The sequence below is a fragment of the Acanthochromis polyacanthus genome, chromosome 4 (genome assembly GCF_021347895.1).
Source record: "Acanthochromis polyacanthus isolate Apoly-LR-REF ecotype Palm Island chromosome 4, KAUST_Apoly_ChrSc, whole genome shotgun sequence".
NCBI classification, from domain to species: domain Eukaryota; kingdom Metazoa; phylum Chordata; class Actinopteri; family Pomacentridae; genus Acanthochromis; species Acanthochromis polyacanthus.
Window position 1 is genome coordinate 45,188,411 of NC_067116.1, and position 17,602 is coordinate 45,206,012.

The window sequence follows — 17,602 nt, forward strand, 5'->3', positions numbered from 1 at the left end:
CGAGCTCTGAATGTTTTCGTCTGGGGGGAGGAGGGGTGATCACATAGACACATGTTTATATGTTTATGTGATCACAGGAGGAGATGAGCCGAGATGGGTCGAAGGCGGAGGGAAGACGGTAACGCCGAATATTCGTTCAGCCTGGTAACGTCCGACCGGGGGGGGGGCGAATATTCGGATACCAAAATTAATATTCAGATATTCAGGATATTTGGGTCCAGCCCTAGTAATTCTGGATCATTTTTAATAAAGTCCTGCAGCTGAAATGGTTTATTTGGACATTTAAACCCCTAATTTAAATGCAGCCACTTCATTTATTAAGGCACACAGATGATGACAAATGAAAGCACGTTCAAACACACAACTAGTCATAATAAAGATTAAGGGATCGTCTGACCCTAGTGGATTTTAAATAAAGAGAGCACATAAAATCAACTTTGAGGTAAACTAAGCTCAACAAGAACATCAATAAGATGCAGCAAATACATTTTGAAGAAACTACTGAACTTAGCAAACAAAATGCTTCAAAATGTGCCAAGTTTAAGACTGATTTGTAAATGTTTGGTGAATAAAAGGTGACCGAGGGAAACCTAGGGAGCTATCACGTTCCTAACTCCACTGATGGTCCTCCAGATTCACTCACCATCTGGTTATATTGCTCAGATGGTTGAAAATAAATGTATAAATTATGTTGTAAATATGAGAGCTGTTCTCCAGTGGCACCAGTCAACAGAGCTAATGTTGGACTGGGTTTGTGTGGGAAAACCTGCAGAAAAACATCTGAAATAATGACACAATTACAAGGAATTTGGGTGACTTCTGTTGTATTCTCAGGCGTTTCAGAGGAACTTTGACACAGTTGACGTCTGCCAGTGAGTCTGTAAAGAGATATTTGTCATGAAAACAGCGTAATCAGAAGTCCTGCCAGTTCCTGGGGGTGTGACACAGAGCTGTGGCCACAATATCATCAAATACTTCATAGAAGCACGGTCTCTGTTTTTGGTGAAATGACACATTGTGGTCATGACACCTACAGCAAATTAAATGATAACATCACACCGGATGCACAAAGATCTGCCACAACATTAAAACCACCTCCATAATGCTGTGTATGCCGCCTTGTGCTGCCAGAACAGTCTGAAGGCGTCCTGTGGTGTCAGAAGCCAAGATGTTAGCAGCAGATCCTTCAGAGGACTTAGTTTTCCTGAACAGATACTCAACTGGATTGAGAACTGGGGGGTTTCTGAGGCCGAGCCAACACCCAGAAGTCTTTGTCATGTTCCTCAAACCATTTCTAAACACAGTTTGAAGCTTTATGTCGCTGAAACAAGCCACTTCTACCAAACAGTGTGCATGCACTGTGACAATATTTAGGTTGGTGGTTTTTGTCAAAGGATCATCCACATGCATGCAGGATTCAAGGTTTCCCAGAGCATCGCACCGCCTCTGCCGGCTCGCCGACTATCCATCCTGCTGCCATTTCTTTTCCCAATAATCAACACATCCAGCCGTCCACATATTGAAAAGTTAAGCCTGATTTATTAAACCAGACCATCTTCTTCCATTGGTGGTGATGGAGAGGAGATAACCTGGATACTATATCTGTTCCTATACAGCTCCATATGCAGGATGGATGGATAGATAGATGGATACTTTATTAATCCCGAGGGAAATTCAAATCTTTCAGTCAAAGCTAGCATTGAGGTGTTCAGCAGTTTCCCTAACAGTATGTAGACCTCAGCTTTGACTCCCTATGTGCGTCCATTTGGCACCCACAACCTAATGTCCAGTGAACTTTTTGTACACACTAACCACTGCGTACCACAAACACCCTGCAAGATCTGCTTTTTTGGAGATATTCTGACCAAACCAACGCAATTTGGTCCTTGTCAAACTCACTTTCTCACAACTTTGACTCCCTGCATGCATCTATTTAACTTTAGCACTGATGATCCAGCTGCTGGTTCAGTGGTTGTTCTGCCTCGGACCACTTTTATAAAAGAACTAACCACTGTATACTCAAAACATCCTGCAAGACCTGCCTTCCTACACGTCATCTTCAACCAGTGACTGTTCACTTGCTGCCTGATATATTCCACCCACAGACAGGTGTTACAATAACCAGATAATCAACATTATTGCTTCACCTGTTGGTGGTTTTAATGTTGCGGTTGATCCTCGTTAACGAGCAGATCTATACATTAAATGTAGGATGTTTGTTGTTCATCTCTCTTATAATCTGGAAACTGAGTTCTACCAGATGGACACAACTACGTTTCTCACAGCACAACTCTATTCTTAGCGTGTCATGAGGACTGGCGTCAGTGTTGTTTGTGCTTGGCCATAGAAAAAACAAGTCTGACTTATAAAATCTCCTTTAGACAACTTTATGGCCTTGGCCCGGGTGTAGTGGGTAAATGCCACTGCTTTTAAAACTGCATATCTCACGACTGCAGTGAAAACGTACCTCTACTTTTTCTTCCAGAATCCCCTGCAGCAGCTTTCCAGCCTCCTCTGTCTCCTATCCCTTTAAAAAACATCCAATAATTGTGTGTTTTAGCTGTGCTGGCTCTTTGATTGCTCCCACCATCTGTCCTCACTTTCTTCACACGTGACCTGGAACCACCCTGCCGTGACCTTTAGAGTCAAGTGATTCATCCTCACTGTTGTTCTTGTGTCTTTGCCCCCCCCCCCCCTTAACCGAGCTTCTGTCTGTCTTTTCAGGGCCGTGGTGGAGAAGTACCTCCTGGAGAAGTCTCGGCTGGTCTCCAGAGAGAAGAACGAGAGGTGAGGATGGACGGGGGAGGTCTCGACCCCTCACCCCTGCCGACCCACACGGGGCCTTCTGTGTAAACACCGGGGCCTCTGATGGTCGGATATGAAGTTCAGCTGAAGTCTGCAGTCAGATCAAAATGAAATATGGTCGTTCCACCTCAATTCAGCAAATTTTTAAAGAAGATTCACACCTGACCATCTCATACTTGTCTGATTTGTTAACATTTTACTTAAAATCATGTGTTATTGTTATTTTGTTAGCCTTTTGCTAACAAAGTTCTAATAAATTAGAACAGATTTTGATAAAGAAATTACAGACAAGTAGCAGTAAGTATATGTGACACAAACGTGTGATTGCTTATGGTGCCACTTTTCATAAAGTCATTTGAAGCAGTTTGAGTGATTATCCTTTTAGCCCATTAGCCAAATTATCCAACTGCTTTTGGAGCGATTTTAACCATCACATGTACTCAGTGCATGTTCAAATATTAGCCATAAATGCAAAAAGAAGTACCACTCTGGCGAGCATCTAACTTTCCATTTTAAAAGCTCCTATTGGGGCCAGACACTGGAAAAAAACAACTGCCTCTTAGAGTAAAAAAATGAAGATTTTATGGTAATTTTTTTTACCCAAATTTTCACCTTCATGTAGCTGGTTTGTGTTTTTCTATCAAAACACCATTGGATACTACATGAACACTAACATTCAATAGTTTTGGTGTCACTTAGAAATGTATTGTATGTATGTACTTAAATATTTTTAAATGAAAAGCATTTTTCTCCAATGAAGATAACATTAAATGAATGATAAATCCAGTGTAGACATAGTTAATGTGGTAAATGACTATTGTAGCTGTAAACAGCTGATTTTTAATGGAATACCTCCATAGGGGTACAGAGGAACATTTCCAGCCACCATCACTCCTGTGTTCTAATGCTACATTGTGTTAGCTAATGGTGCTGAAAGGCTCATTGATGATTAGAAAACCCTTGTGCAGTTATGTTAGCACATGGATAAAAGTGTTCATGGAAAACATAAAACTGTCTTGGTGACCCCAAACCTTTTAACGGTGGTGTATATATGAATGATCCTGCAAAATTACAGGACTCCTGCTGCATTATTTATCAAGTTATGGCTCTTCAACCAGTGATCCACAGATTAAAGTGAAACAGATGGTCCAAGAATGGAAATTACTCAACACCTTTCAGAATTTTTAACTCAAAAACAAAGGTTAGCTATCAAAACAGTCTGTAAAATCATTGCTCACCACTTTTAAAAAAATCTGTCTTATTTGAGATGGTCAGTCGTGGTTCTTTCAAAGAATTGAGGCGGAAATAACCAAAAAAGAAATAGACATGTTAAATACAGTAAAATCCCAGGTTAGTGTACAACTGTTGCATGGCCACTCATATTTCCCAGGTGTTTCCACTGTGTGTGCCAATTCTGCTCTCTTTAGATTAGCTATGAATGAGCCCCAGATGTTTAGAAAGAGTGATTGTTTCCCCTTCATGGCATATTTAAGTTTCTCTAATGACATACACGTAGATAACTCTAAATCCGTCTACGTACGCTTGGCCTGCCAGCCTTTTTTCCATATTAGAGTTATGACTCTTTTAGTCAATTACAGGCTTATCTCTAGAAAGATTTATTGTGTCCTTCTAATGCTGAACTTAGCTGGGGACATGCCCAGAAACAAAAGCTTTGGTGTACAGCCAGAATGTCCTGAATGTTCTCACTCGCAGCTGATCAGATTTCAATGCGCTGCCAGAAGCGGTGGTGCCTTTTTCCTTCGTACATTTAATACTCGTTTCAGGTAGAGCACTAGTGTAGATTTTTCTGGCGTTGTGTATGTTAGCATTTCCCAAACCTCGATGCTGATGTCTTCATGTCGGTCCCATTCCCAAGCCTTTAGCCTCTTTCCAGATGACTCCAAGCATTCATCTATTCTATCTATTGGCCTGATAATCGGGAGCATTAATTTAATTGGCCGATTATCTGTGAATTAAATGTGCTATTTTAGGTCTCCTCTTTCTGTCTGTCGTAACGCTTTAGTCTCTGAATTGTCTCGCAAGCAGCAAAAACTGACAAAGAAACTCAAGCAAGGAAATAACCTTTTCTCACAGCGGCTAAGGCTATGCTAACGGCTAACAGCTAAATTAGAATTCAGCCAAGAATTAACCTGAAACAGAGTCTGGAAAATAATAATTAATAAAACTTTAAGATCTGGGTCTAAATGGACAATTAAAGTGATAGAACAGTGAAATATTAATTAGAGAAAAAGTGCAGGAGACAAACTGATCAGTCTCATCAACAGTGGAGCTAATTTAATCACTCCTATTTCTATTTTATATATTCAGTCATAGTCACCCTTATTAATGAAGAAGTCTAGGTATAAATGACAGGTTCTCTGCTATCACATGTTGTTAAAACATTACATTTAACTTAATCAAATATTGGTTATCTTCCTTTCTTTATTGCCAATACTCAACATCGGTATCGGCCCAAGAGAACCCATATCGTTCGCTCCCTAATCTGTACAGTCAGATTTAGTACTAAGAGCGTTAATACACACTGTTCTCACCATATCCTGAATATAGCGTTATTAAATCATATTAAAGCCAACATGATCCTACTTGATACTAATTTCACATGACCCAGCCTGACTTAATAATCAGCTGTTGTTCTTTTTGCTATGCAAAAGAAAGAAGAAAATAAGCTCTTTGTCACTTGTAGATGCGGCGCCAGTCTTTCTTAACGTCATTACTCACAGCGACACTCACTTCCGACTAGACTGCTTGTGTGACTAATATGGAAACAAATATTTGAGGTTTGGTAATGAAGAAATGCAGTCGGAGTGTTAAAGGGAGTGACCGAATCCTCGACTGTGATGTCATCAGCTGTGAGTTACATAATCCTGTCACACCAAAACTCTGACGGCTTCATGTCTGGATGAATTGGACCAAGCAACAGCAGCCATTTACATTAAAGGAAAGCATGCTGTGTGAAGCGATTTGAGGCATTTCCCATCATATTTCCACCATAATACGACTTTTCTGCCATAGAAACAGAGACTGACAGCTAGAATTCACAAGACTGACCATTTAGAAATGCCCCCCCCCCCCCCGCCCCCAAGATATTAAGAGGAAATAAAGTTCAGTTTGTTGCTTCCGGCTGTTTAGGAGTCTTTCCTCTGAGTTTATAAATACCTGCAGCAATACAATCACTGTGCACATCTACACAAGAGCAGTAGCTTCAATAATTTCTTATACATCTTCTTTTTAACCCTCGTGTCGTCCTGTGGGTCAAAGTTGATCAATTTTAAAGTTTGAAAATGGGGGGAAAAAATGTATTTTACAGTGAAACTTCTGATGTCCACATTTTCAACATTTTTGGGAAATTTTTGAACATTTTTTGGTGGAAAAAAGAAATGTTAAAAATGTTTCTTAAGAACATTCACATAAAAATCAACGAAAATCCTTCGAAATTCCCAGGATTTTGGTTAATTTTTTCCCCGAATGTTCTTAAAAAATATTAGAAGTTTTACTGATCAATATGTAATCACTTTAGATATTTTTAAGATTTTTTGGAAGATTTTTTTACTCATTTTTTATTTTTTTTTTTTTACAATTTTAATTTTTTATTTCTTGCCAAATTATTTTTTTAAATAAAAATTTTAAGGAAAACTTTTAAGGAATTTTCTTCCTGAAGATTTTTCAAATTTTTATAAATTTGGGGAATTTTTTGCTGAATTTTTGGATTTTTTTTCTGAAAAGGCAACAATATATTTTGGTGCTGTAAATGAGGACAGCAGGAGGGTTAAGACACCTAAGCTTGACAATCCTGGTAAAATATAGCTTAAAAAAAATTCCCAGCTAATTTTAATATCTCAATATTCTAAATATCACATCTTATTTCAAGAAATCTTACCAAGCCATTTTTCGCTTGTTCTATTGGCAGATTTTTTCACTTATTTCAAGGTAAAAGTTCTTTGATATAAGCTGTTTTTTCTTGTTTTGAGAGGGGCATTTTTTCCAGTGTACGTCTTACTGTCGCTGCTCTGAGTGGGAGGACCGTTACTCATTCGGTAGCTTCCTGTTTAGCTCTCCCCAGCTAGTTTTGGAAAATCAATTCGCCTTCCACTAACAAGTTTGTCTCCTAACGTCCGCCTACCAGCCGCTGACGGTACGTGTCGTCTGTCTGGTCGGACAGTGAGTCTCCTCTATGATGTTATTGTTTCTCAGCGATAAGTGTGGAAACTCATTACTCCTGTGTGCTTTCATGAGAAAGCTCTGACGGCTGTTTACCTGCCCGCTGATAGCACAAGTGGAAAACTGATATCGACATCGCTGCAGACGCTGTCTTCTTTCTATTAGCTTTTACAATGCGCTGCCTCCTGGTTTATCACCCAATCTGCCCCCGTGTGGAATCACAAACATGAAGCCTCTGATATCTGGCTGCCAGGTAATGAAGCAAACAAACCTGTGATGCCAATAAGAAATCATTAATTCGCTCAGGTGTTTGCTCGTGACCGTAGGGAAGCGTTCTTAGAATAATGATGTAATGCTAAGTATAGTTTGTGTGTGTGTTGTTCTTCCCAGGAACTACCACGTGTTTTACTACCTGCTGCTGGGTGCTTCAGAGGAAGAACGGAAGGAGTTTAAGTTGCTGCCGCCTGAAGAATACTTCTACCTCAAGCAGGTACAGTTCTGTCCTCACTGTCCAGCAGGGTCACTCCCTGTAAGATTAAATCTGAGAAAAGCTCCCAGGTAACCTCCTCAGAATCAGCTCATTATTTATGGACAGTAACTGAAGGATATTTACTGAAGTCATGCAGAGTTTTACCTTCATACGATGAATCCGTTCTGAGTTACAGGCCCTTGAAGTACACAGAGGTTCTTTACTTTTTCCATACTATAGATAGACGCATGAAATTTCAGGGCTAGAAAACACATTTAAGTTCTGTTAAAAACTGCAACCAAATCAGTTTTACATCCACTGCAGGTGTCAGATTTAAAGATTATAACCAACTTGGAGCCTCAGTGTCATGGGATAGATCATAGTTTCATGTCACAACGAGGCAAAAATGTCCCATAGACACGTAAAACAATCAGAGCATCACACAAAACAAGACGGATGAGACACGAAACACCAACAATCTGAACATAAAACAAGAAAAACAAGACACAATGTCCCTAAATAAGAACAAATGTACAAGTCTTAAAACACACTCCTTGTACTTTCAGGACCTGTAACTCTGAAAACATTTATAATTTCCATGGCTTAATTAAATTTACTAAAATTATTGTCCCAAGAAATCCGTTTGATGTGAACTGGGAGCATCTGTTTAATTCTGCCCCGTGTCCTCTGTTCAACCCACTGAATGACTTTCCAGTTGTATTAATGAACTATAATGTGCTGCTGCCTGTCATTTGACCTTATAGATAACTCTGTAATTCACTTGGAGTAGATCTGGTGTTCAAGCTGGCTGCCACGTTTGTGAATAAGCTGCAGTATACTTCCACACGTGAACTGCATGTTAATGAAGCGGTTTTTGTTCCCTCACTCGTTTATATTCCCTTCGTTCCTCGCTTTACTTTTCATTCATCCCCTTCCTTCACCTGTTTTTGCCCATTTTGTACTTTTATATTCTTATTTTTAGTCGCTTCCGCTGACTGCGTTTCTGTAATTGCAGCAAAATTTTAAGATAGAAGACGAGGAAGACTTGCGGCATGACTTTGAAAGGCTGCAGCAGGCGATGGAGATGGTCGGCTTCCTTCCCGCCACCAAGAAACAGTGAGTGAACATGTTCTGTATGGGATGGAAAAGAGAGAGTCTGTTTTTCTCTCAGTCCTGGAGACACAAGTTATTTTGGTCAGGCTGCAAAAAAACACAAATGACAACAAAGACGCTTCTCAGAGCACATTAATATCTGCGTCTAATGAGCTGATCTGGCCGTTTATTAGATCCAACGGTGCCTCCATAAACAGAGCCTCAGAGCAGCATACTTGCAGAATGTGTCATATGACCCGATTGTTCCCGTTTGCTTTCACTTCATGTCATTTCCATAACCGTGTTGCAGGATCTTTTCCGTGCTTTCCGCCATCTTGTATCTCGGCAACGTGACCTACATGAGAAAGTCGACGGGCCGAGACGAGGGTTTGGATGTGGGACCGCCGGAGGTCCTGGCGACCCTCTCCGACCTGCTGAAGGTAACTGGTGTTTGTCTACATGTTGGAATGTGTCTGGGGCCCCTTCTCCACCAGCTGGTTCCTGTTCTAGTTCAGAGCCAGGGCCTGACTTAAGCTTGACACATCTATGCAGACAAATGACGTCATTTTATCAGCCTCGCCCCCTCACACCGCCCTTCTCAAGTGGAAAATTTCTGCACTGTGCACCTCCAAATTTACGTGGACGGAGCAGCTCAGAAAACTGGTAGAAGATCAGGAGCTGCTTGGAGCACAAGTTCAGAAATCCAGACGTTTATCGGATTGCATCACACAGAGATCACCGTGGTAACCAGGAACAAGTGATGGTGTGAAATTAAAGCTAACTGCTGAAATGCAGCCATCTAGTAAAAGTGGTGTAAACGATGGCAGACTTCTTCTTCTCTAGCTTAGTACTGTGGTAGATGTGTGTTTAGATACACTGCCCCCTGCAGGTTGGGAGCAGACGCCTCATGGAGGAGAAAGTCTCACACGTCTCTCCAGCAGATTTCCAAGCGTCTCATTCCAGGCGGTTCCTTTGTGCAGAAAGCATCACCCAGCCTTTAGCGGCAGTTCTTTGTGTTTCCATCAGCTGAGCTCTGGCTCCAAAAACTGCTGCTGAGGATTAGTGCGTGGCTGATCTGACAGATTCTAACACATCTGTCAGATTGACCACAAGATAAAAAGGACACGTCATCAACACATCACATGATGCTCTGATAAAGACTGTGCAGTGGAAACATATCGGTAGGATAAAACCATACTTTCCTTATTGAGTCTTCGGTTTAAAAGTAACGCTATTTTATATCAAACTTTTTAATAGAGCACTTTTCATACAGTTAAAACGCAACACAAAGTGCTTTACAACATTTAAAAACATTCAAAACAAGAAAAACCATCCCTCCATATATACATGTATGCACACACACACACACACACACACACACACACACACACACACACACACACACACACACACACACACACACACACACACTCTCACCAATAGGGAGACATGGCATGGCACTGAGGAGTAAGAAACGACAAAATGAATATAATCCTACTGTATCAACAACTTATTGTGTTTGTTTAACCACTAAGTAATGGATGCAAACGTAGTCGAAGCTACGTAGCTAAGCTAACGCTAATGCGTACATCTAATGTTTTACGGTGACGCAGTGACGTGGCTCTACCTTGGCTCGTTGCCAGTGGGAAAACAAACCGGTTGTTAGGAGGCACGAGATTTGAACCAACTAAGCACCAGCACTGAACTAGACCTGGTTCTTTTTGGTAAAAAAGGGGTGTGGCTGGTTTGTACGTAGCCTCCAGCATTAACCTGAGAGTCTCGGTCACAGGTGAAAGAGGAGCTGCTGGTGGAAGCGCTGACAAAGAGGAAAACGGTGACGGTCAACGACAAGCTGATTCTCCCCTACAGCAACCATGAGGTAAACGTCTCTGCTTTCTGCTTCCTCACTGGTCATTTTCATCCACACAAGTTCACAAAGGTCTGCAGGGACTCCTCTTCAGATGTTTGCATGCAATCCAAAAGTTGTTGGGTCCAAACACAAATAAAGGACGGACAATAATCAGGTGTTGTGTTGCTGCACCGTCTCAGATTTTGTGCTTTAAAAAAAAAAAAAAATTGTAAACCAAAGTTGAAATCTGCAAAAATATTTTCCCTGAATTTTGGGGGTTTCATACATTCGTAGATCAGGGAGGTTTTATAGTTTAGCTCTGTAAAAAACACAAAAATATCTTTGCCAGAAAGGATTTTAAAGGATTTAATGTAACTTCTAAAGCCATGAAATCTTGTGAGGACACGGACAGAACAGTTTCCAGCCGATAAAAATGATTGAATAGCTCCAGCAGAGGTCAAATTTTCAATTACTGATGTTTGAAAATGGAAAACAGTTTAAAAATTGTCAAACTGGGCTAGTGTTGGTTCCCCAGAAAGCTCCTGTAAGTGTAAATATGTAGTTATATCCATATTTCCTACTAAAATACAGTCTTTGGTCGACATTTCACCGACTTTTGAGACTCTAACATCAGTAGAATTTAATGTGAGGCCAGTTCTATTTTTATGCTGTTTTGACAAATAAATGATTCATAGAAGCACAAAAACTGGTGTGCAAAGGGGTTTATATGCTGTCATTAGAAGGATTTGCTGGATTTTGGTTGATTTTCATTCCTGACTGTTTTTTTAGCATTTTTTTTTGCACCAAGAAATGTTCAAAAGGTTCCTAAAATGTTGAAAATGTACAAGTTTTCACTGTGAAGACATATTTTTTTCCCCACATTTTTAAACTTTAAAATAACTCAGTTTTGACCAGCAGGACGACACGAAGGTTAAGAGAGTTGTAACTGAAATAGTCGCTGCAGGGCTTTGATGGATCCCCAACACGGTGGGAATATCTCCAGAAATCCTCTGTTACGTCCTCAACACTCGTGCACAGAGCTCTTTGTGTTTTTATGTGTTGGATATGAAGCAATGCAACCGTGTGCAACAGACGGATGCGTTTCTGCTGCAGTCAGTTTATAAAGTCTGTCATTGGTCAGACGCAGAAAACATGAAATGTAACTTCCATATGTCTTACTGCTTCGTCTTCCTCACTGACGCCAAACCTGCTGTTGTTCCAATCGATCAGTTTACAGCATTTATCTCCTCCTTTTCCTCCCAACAGGCGATCACAGCCAGAGACTCCATGGCCAAATCTCTGTACAGCGCCTTGTTTGACTGGATCGTCCTGCGCATCAACCATGCACTGCTCAATAAGAAGGACATGGAGGAGTCTGTCCCAGTAAGACACCAACACTCACACAGCATCTGTACATACATGCAGGACACTCTGATGTTTGTAGTTCAGAATTCTAAATGTGTTTCGCCGTTGTTCACTCTGTGTTTCTGTCTGCAGTGTTTGTCCATCGGTGTTCTGGACATTTTTGGCTTCGAGGACTTTGAGACCAACAGTTTTGAGCAGTTCTGTATCAACTATGCAAACGAGCAGCTGCAGTACTACTTCAACCATCACATCTTCAACCTGGAGCAGGTGATCACTTTGGTTCAGCACATCACACTGTTCTGATGTTAGGGTGAAATCACTGACACCTGGACTTCTTCTGGACAGGTTTCTAGTCATTTTTGGCACGTTTCAAGTCATTCTTAAACTCGTGATTGAATTTTGAGAATTTCCTGTCAGTTTTGAGTCATTTATGAACTTTTTTTATTCAGATTTCAAGTCACTTTAGACCAAATTTTTGATTTTCTGGAGAGTTTTGAGTCATTTTGAATGCTTTCTAACCCATTATGGAGACATTTCAGGTCTTTCCTGTCAGTTTAGAGTCATTTATGAGCTTTTTTTGTTCAGATTTGAAGTCATTTTAGACCAAATTTTAGATTTTCTGGAGAGTTTTGAGTAATTTTGGATGAGTTGCTCGTCCATGCAGCAGCAGTGTAGGAGTTAGTGGATTCCTGAGCTAAATGAAGCGTCTGTCACAGAAGCAGATTCAAACAGCTGGACGTCTCCGCTGACAGTTACAGTTACATCACTCCACTTTCATCTAGATAGAAGCCTGGTCTGATTACCCCAGAGCATCTGTTACCAAGAACGCTATCATGGCTGCCTCTAAGGACTTTGTGGGGTCTAATTGGTTAAATAGTTCCGGTCTAAAGAGCAGCATTGACATTATCGAGCTTCCCAGAATGAGTTGAATTCCCCAAAGAGCTGCTTCACTAAAATGCCGTTTCCCGCCTCGTCCAGGAGGAATACCAAGCCGAGGGAATCACCTGGCACAACATCGACTACACGGACAACGTGGGCTGCATCCACCTCATCAGCAAGAAACCCACCGGTCTGCTCTACCTGCTGGATGAGGAGAGCAAGTACGCACTGCTGCTTTGCTTTCTTTAACTCACCTGTTGTCCTCTTTTACGGGCTTCAAAAAATATCGTTTTCTTGTCTGAAAAAAATCCAAGAATTCAGCAAAAAAATTCCACAAATTTATGAAAATTTTCAAAACCTTCAGGAAGAAAATTCCAATAATTCCTTAAAAGTTTCCATTAATTTTTTTTTTAATCCCCCAAATTTGGCAGGAAAATTCTAGTAAATATATTTTAAAAAATGAGTAAAAATCTTCCCAAAAAAATCCTAAAAATATCTGAAGTGATTCCATATATATCAGTAAAACTTCTAATATTTTCTTGAAGAACATTCACATAAAAATCAACCAAAATCCATCGAAATCCGCTGGATTTTGGTTGATTTTTATGTGAATGTTCTTCAAGAAACATTTTTAACTTTTCTCTTTTTCCACAAAAAAATGTTCAAAGATTTCCCAAAAATATAGAAAATGTGGACATCATTAGTGTAACTGTGGAAATATCTTATTTTTCCACATTTTCAAACTTTAAAACGGGTCAGTTTTACCCATAGGACAACATGAGGGTTAAAAGTGTTTGTTCAGGTTCAGTTAAAGCTTCATGTCTTCAGAGTTTCTGTCCATCTTTCATGTCCTCTACTGCAGCTTCCCACACGCCACAGATAAGACTTTATTAGCCAAATTCAAGCAGCAGCATCAGGGCAACAAATACTTCATCCCCACACCGGTCATGGAGCCGGCCTTCGTCATTCAGCACTTCGCTGGCAGAGTCAAATATCAAATCAAGGTAAAACACCTTTCAGAAGATGGAAGTAGCTGCTTTAACAGCTTCTTCTGAGTGGTTTTCATAAATTTCTCCTCACCAGGATTTCCGGGAGAAGAACACGGACCACATGCGCCCCGACATCGTGGCTCTGTTGCGGAGCAGCGACCGAGCGTACGTCCGGCAGCTCATCGGCATGGACCCGGTGGCCATGTTCAGATGGGGAATCCTGCGAGCTACGATCAGGGGCATCGCTGCGTTCAACGAGGCCGGGCGGGCCTGGGCGGCAAAAACATCAGGTACACCGTTAGCATCCTCATTAGAATAACCTCTCAACGTAACGTTTACTCCTCATCTTTGACACTAAAAGCTTTTTACCCGTTTGGTTTCTGGACGGTTTTTCCTCACTTTGGGCTCATTTTTCACTGCAGTTTAAAATTCTGCACCTCTATGGAAACAGCGCAACCATGACTAGAAGCAGAAAGAATTCAGAATGTCTCCTGTGCAGTACGGCACAGTTAAAATAATGTAAATCTTGTGAAAAATGAAGGTTTCTTTGTTTTGCAGAAATAATAATAATAATAATCTTTATTTATATAGCACTTTTCATACAGCAGTTGTAGCACAAAGTGCTTTACAAACAGACAAATAATTAAAATAAAATAAAAGAAATTATGACCCAAATCCACTCCACCCACCCTGCAATCCATACACTGTATTGTTAAAAAGCAACATAAATAAAAGACAATAATAAATCAGGGACATTGTTATACCCAGTACGTACTGAGGAAACACCATCTTAAAGGTTTAAAATAGGGAAACACTGGCGGTTAGTTTAAAATATGAAATGCAGCTGTAAATAGGTTTTCCCGGCTAATTTTTAGATCTCAAAATTCTCAGTATCTCATCTCATTTCAAGAAATCTTACCAAACCATGTTTCACTTGTTCTATTGGCAGATTTTTTCACTTATTTCAATGTAAAAGTTCCTTGAAATAAGTTTACTTTTCCTTGTTTTGAGGGGGGCATTTTTTCCAGTGTGGGTTTTGGCTTTGGGAGGGTTAATCAGTCAGAATGATGGTAAAGCTGGTATTGATAAAAGCAGCTCAGTTTTATTTCGCCATCGCTGCTTTTGTCTTCGCTCCAGTTGTTCACCACAGCTTCAGAGCGCTGCAGCCTCTCTGCTCTGTAATTATCCTTTCAGGTCAGCTCATAGGAATAATAAGGAGGCCACAGACTGGAGGCTGCAGCACATTTTGACATTTTCTCTGCAGTTCTCAATGCTCCAGACTATTTTGGTTCTCTGTGAAGTAGCTCGCTGACGTAGGAGCTTTTTTATGTGGATTAACAAGATCAGAAGAAGTGGAGACAGAAACCCAAACAGCTTCTACTGCAGTCATGTGGAGCTTTATTCTGAACCTACTTGCTGATGATGTGCATTAACTGTGGGCGTTTGTTCTTGTTTGGTGTTTTAGGTGTTGTCCGTCCGGCCTCCAGAACTCCTTTAGGGGAACTAAAACGGTCCAACGCCCCGATAGAAAGAATGTACAAGTAAGTAGCAGTTTGATGGGAAACTCTGGGTCTCATTCGGTCTTTGTTGTGTTCAGACGGGTTTTCTAAGCATCACGTCTGTCTCCTGTGGAGGAAATCTGTCTGCTTTAGTACCTGTGGATGTGGCAGCAGATCCTGTGTACTTTGTGGTTAATAACGGTGTTACTTTTCATTTTTTTAACAACACACAGACTGATTGTTTCATATAATATTCACCCTCTGTGAAGCTGCCACTTTTCCTCCCCTGCCAGATTTCACAGCAACACATTTCCAGTAAATGTTTGAACCTCTACATGTATCCTGTGGTGCTGGATGAGATGAGGAAGCACAATGCCAGAAATCTGTTCATCTAGGCCACTATTGGAAGTTAAAAGCAGATAAATGCACGTCTGAATCTTCTTCACCTCATCTCAGTCGCCCTTATCCTCTCCACCTCTTGGTGACCCCAGTGTTTGCGGTTCTCTCCTCTTCCTCTCCCCTCCACAGACGAGCTTCTATGCTCGATTTCTACTTTGATCACTCAGAGGAGCGCCCTCTAGAGGCCTTTGAAGACATCTTTGCTAGCTATGAGAGTAAGAAGTAAGTGAATTTGGCGGACAGGAGGAAGGCGTGAGGGCACGAGGCCAGGCAGGAAGAGGACACGGGTTTTGTTTTGCATGACAGATGCTGGTTTGGTCCATTTTCTGAGTTTTCTCTCATTGTCAACAGAACACAACGGAATGTTTTTAGATACTGCAAGCTAGCACATTTATTTCTATACAGGAAACGGGCAAAATGCAACATGCAGCAGAGTAAAATTCAATTAAACAAGTTGAATAAAATGCACATAAATCTTAGAGAAAATGATTCTGACTTCTAAAGCAGAAAAAGACAAAATATAAGAAAATGAAAACATGCAAAAGTGAAGATATAAAGTTAAAAAAGACATTATGAATTAAAAAATGAACTAAAACTGGCCAGAATCTGTACAATAAAACAGATTAATTGATAAAAGCAGTGGAAAAAGCAAGAATCTACAGATGAATTAATGGAAAAACAAACTGCTTACTTATTTCCAGTGTTAGCTGGTTTTAGCAGCATAATGCTTAAATATCATTTCACCACTAACTGACCACTTCCTGCAGATCTGAGAGACTTTCCAGGTTTGTGTTTGTATACTTAAATCTATGGATGTTAATAACTGCATTAGTAAAGATTTGACTGATTTACCTGGTTAAGAATATATTAACTCATAATGCAGAAGTCAAGCATTAGCATGCATATCAGAAACTATGTTGTACGTTAGCTGTAGTACCTGCTTGTTCCACCAGGTGGAGCCTCCTAAATATAAATAAAAACAAAACTTGCTCCTCACAGGTTTGACAAGTCCTTGAATTTGTTGAGTTTTCATGTATTTTTTTGGAGGATCAAAACTTTAACTCTACATTTGTCAGATTATTCTGCATAATTATTCTAATTTCACTTCCATGGAGACGGCTTTCCTTTTCTTCCAAGCATCAGAAGAGTCTGACTTACGCTGGGAGCCATAATGAAGGTAAAAAGTTAGTGAATGTAGCACAATCCAAGGTGGAGTACAACCAGAGAATGGAAACAAAGCCGTCTGATAGCACCGTGTGACGACGTATTCATCCGCTCTGCTCATCAGTTAGTTCTGTAACCAGTTCCAACGTAAAGACGAAACGCCGTAGGTTGATTACGTCGTAAACGGAGAACCCCCTGTAATGGGTCTTTATCCACATATCAAAATTTGAAACCAAACAGAGAGCTTTGTGTGGGTTTAGCTTGCAATGGGCACCATGACAAAGTCTTCTGGGGTGGTTAATGACCTCCAGCCAGAGCTCATGTTTTCTACACGAGTCCAAGTCTACTGGGACGACATCGCTACCGCCAAGCAGCTAAGCTACTGCTGTGGTGAATGTCGAGTGTCTGTGTTTCTAATTAGCTCTGGCAGCACATAGAATATACCACAGCATACTTCATTACTGACTGATAACACTGCTGATTATCGGTTAAAACGTGTTAAAACTGACATCCTTATTTCAGTCTAAATCATTAGAACAAACAGCTTTTATCCACAAGTTGGAACTCGTTAAATGTTGCGGCGCCTGCTCTTTTAAATGTGAAAGTTCACTGTTTGAGGAAGTTCAGAGCAGCAGGCTGCCCTTTACCGTGCACTCCCTCACTGTAATCCTCATCTTTTTCTGTAGCTACAATAATCCCTCTCCTTCCTCACGTATGTTATTCTTGCTATAGAGCACAGGAAGGTGTTTGTGCTGGCCTTCTGCGATTAGCCAGCCGGATTACTTTCATCGGCTGTGAAGCCTTGGCAGCAGACTCATGTTCACACACAGACTCCTGGTCAGACAGACAACTGAGAGAGATTTACAGAATGGAACCAAACCACGAGGAATATTTTTGGATTGTCGGGCCTCTG

General features: G+C 40.7%; 1 protein-coding gene across 1 annotated transcript in view; it reads left to right on the plus strand.

The window, feature by feature from the left end:
- The window catches only part of LOC110954101 (unconventional myosin-IXb), a 113,933-nt gene that overhangs the window by 70,220 nt on the left and 26,111 nt on the right, over positions 1-17,602 (plus strand). Inside the window, 12 exon segments of the mRNA XM_051946916.1 lie at positions 2,725-2,787; positions 7,375-7,474; positions 8,469-8,569; positions 8,856-8,985; positions 10,335-10,424; positions 11,661-11,777; positions 11,892-12,026; positions 12,738-12,859; positions 13,501-13,642; positions 13,722-13,917; positions 15,093-15,168; positions 15,655-15,747. Coding sequence (XP_051802876.1) covers positions 2,725-2,787; positions 7,375-7,474; positions 8,469-8,569; positions 8,856-8,985; positions 10,335-10,424; positions 11,661-11,777; positions 11,892-12,026; positions 12,738-12,859; positions 13,501-13,642; positions 13,722-13,917; positions 15,093-15,168; positions 15,655-15,747 — 1,365 coding nt within the window.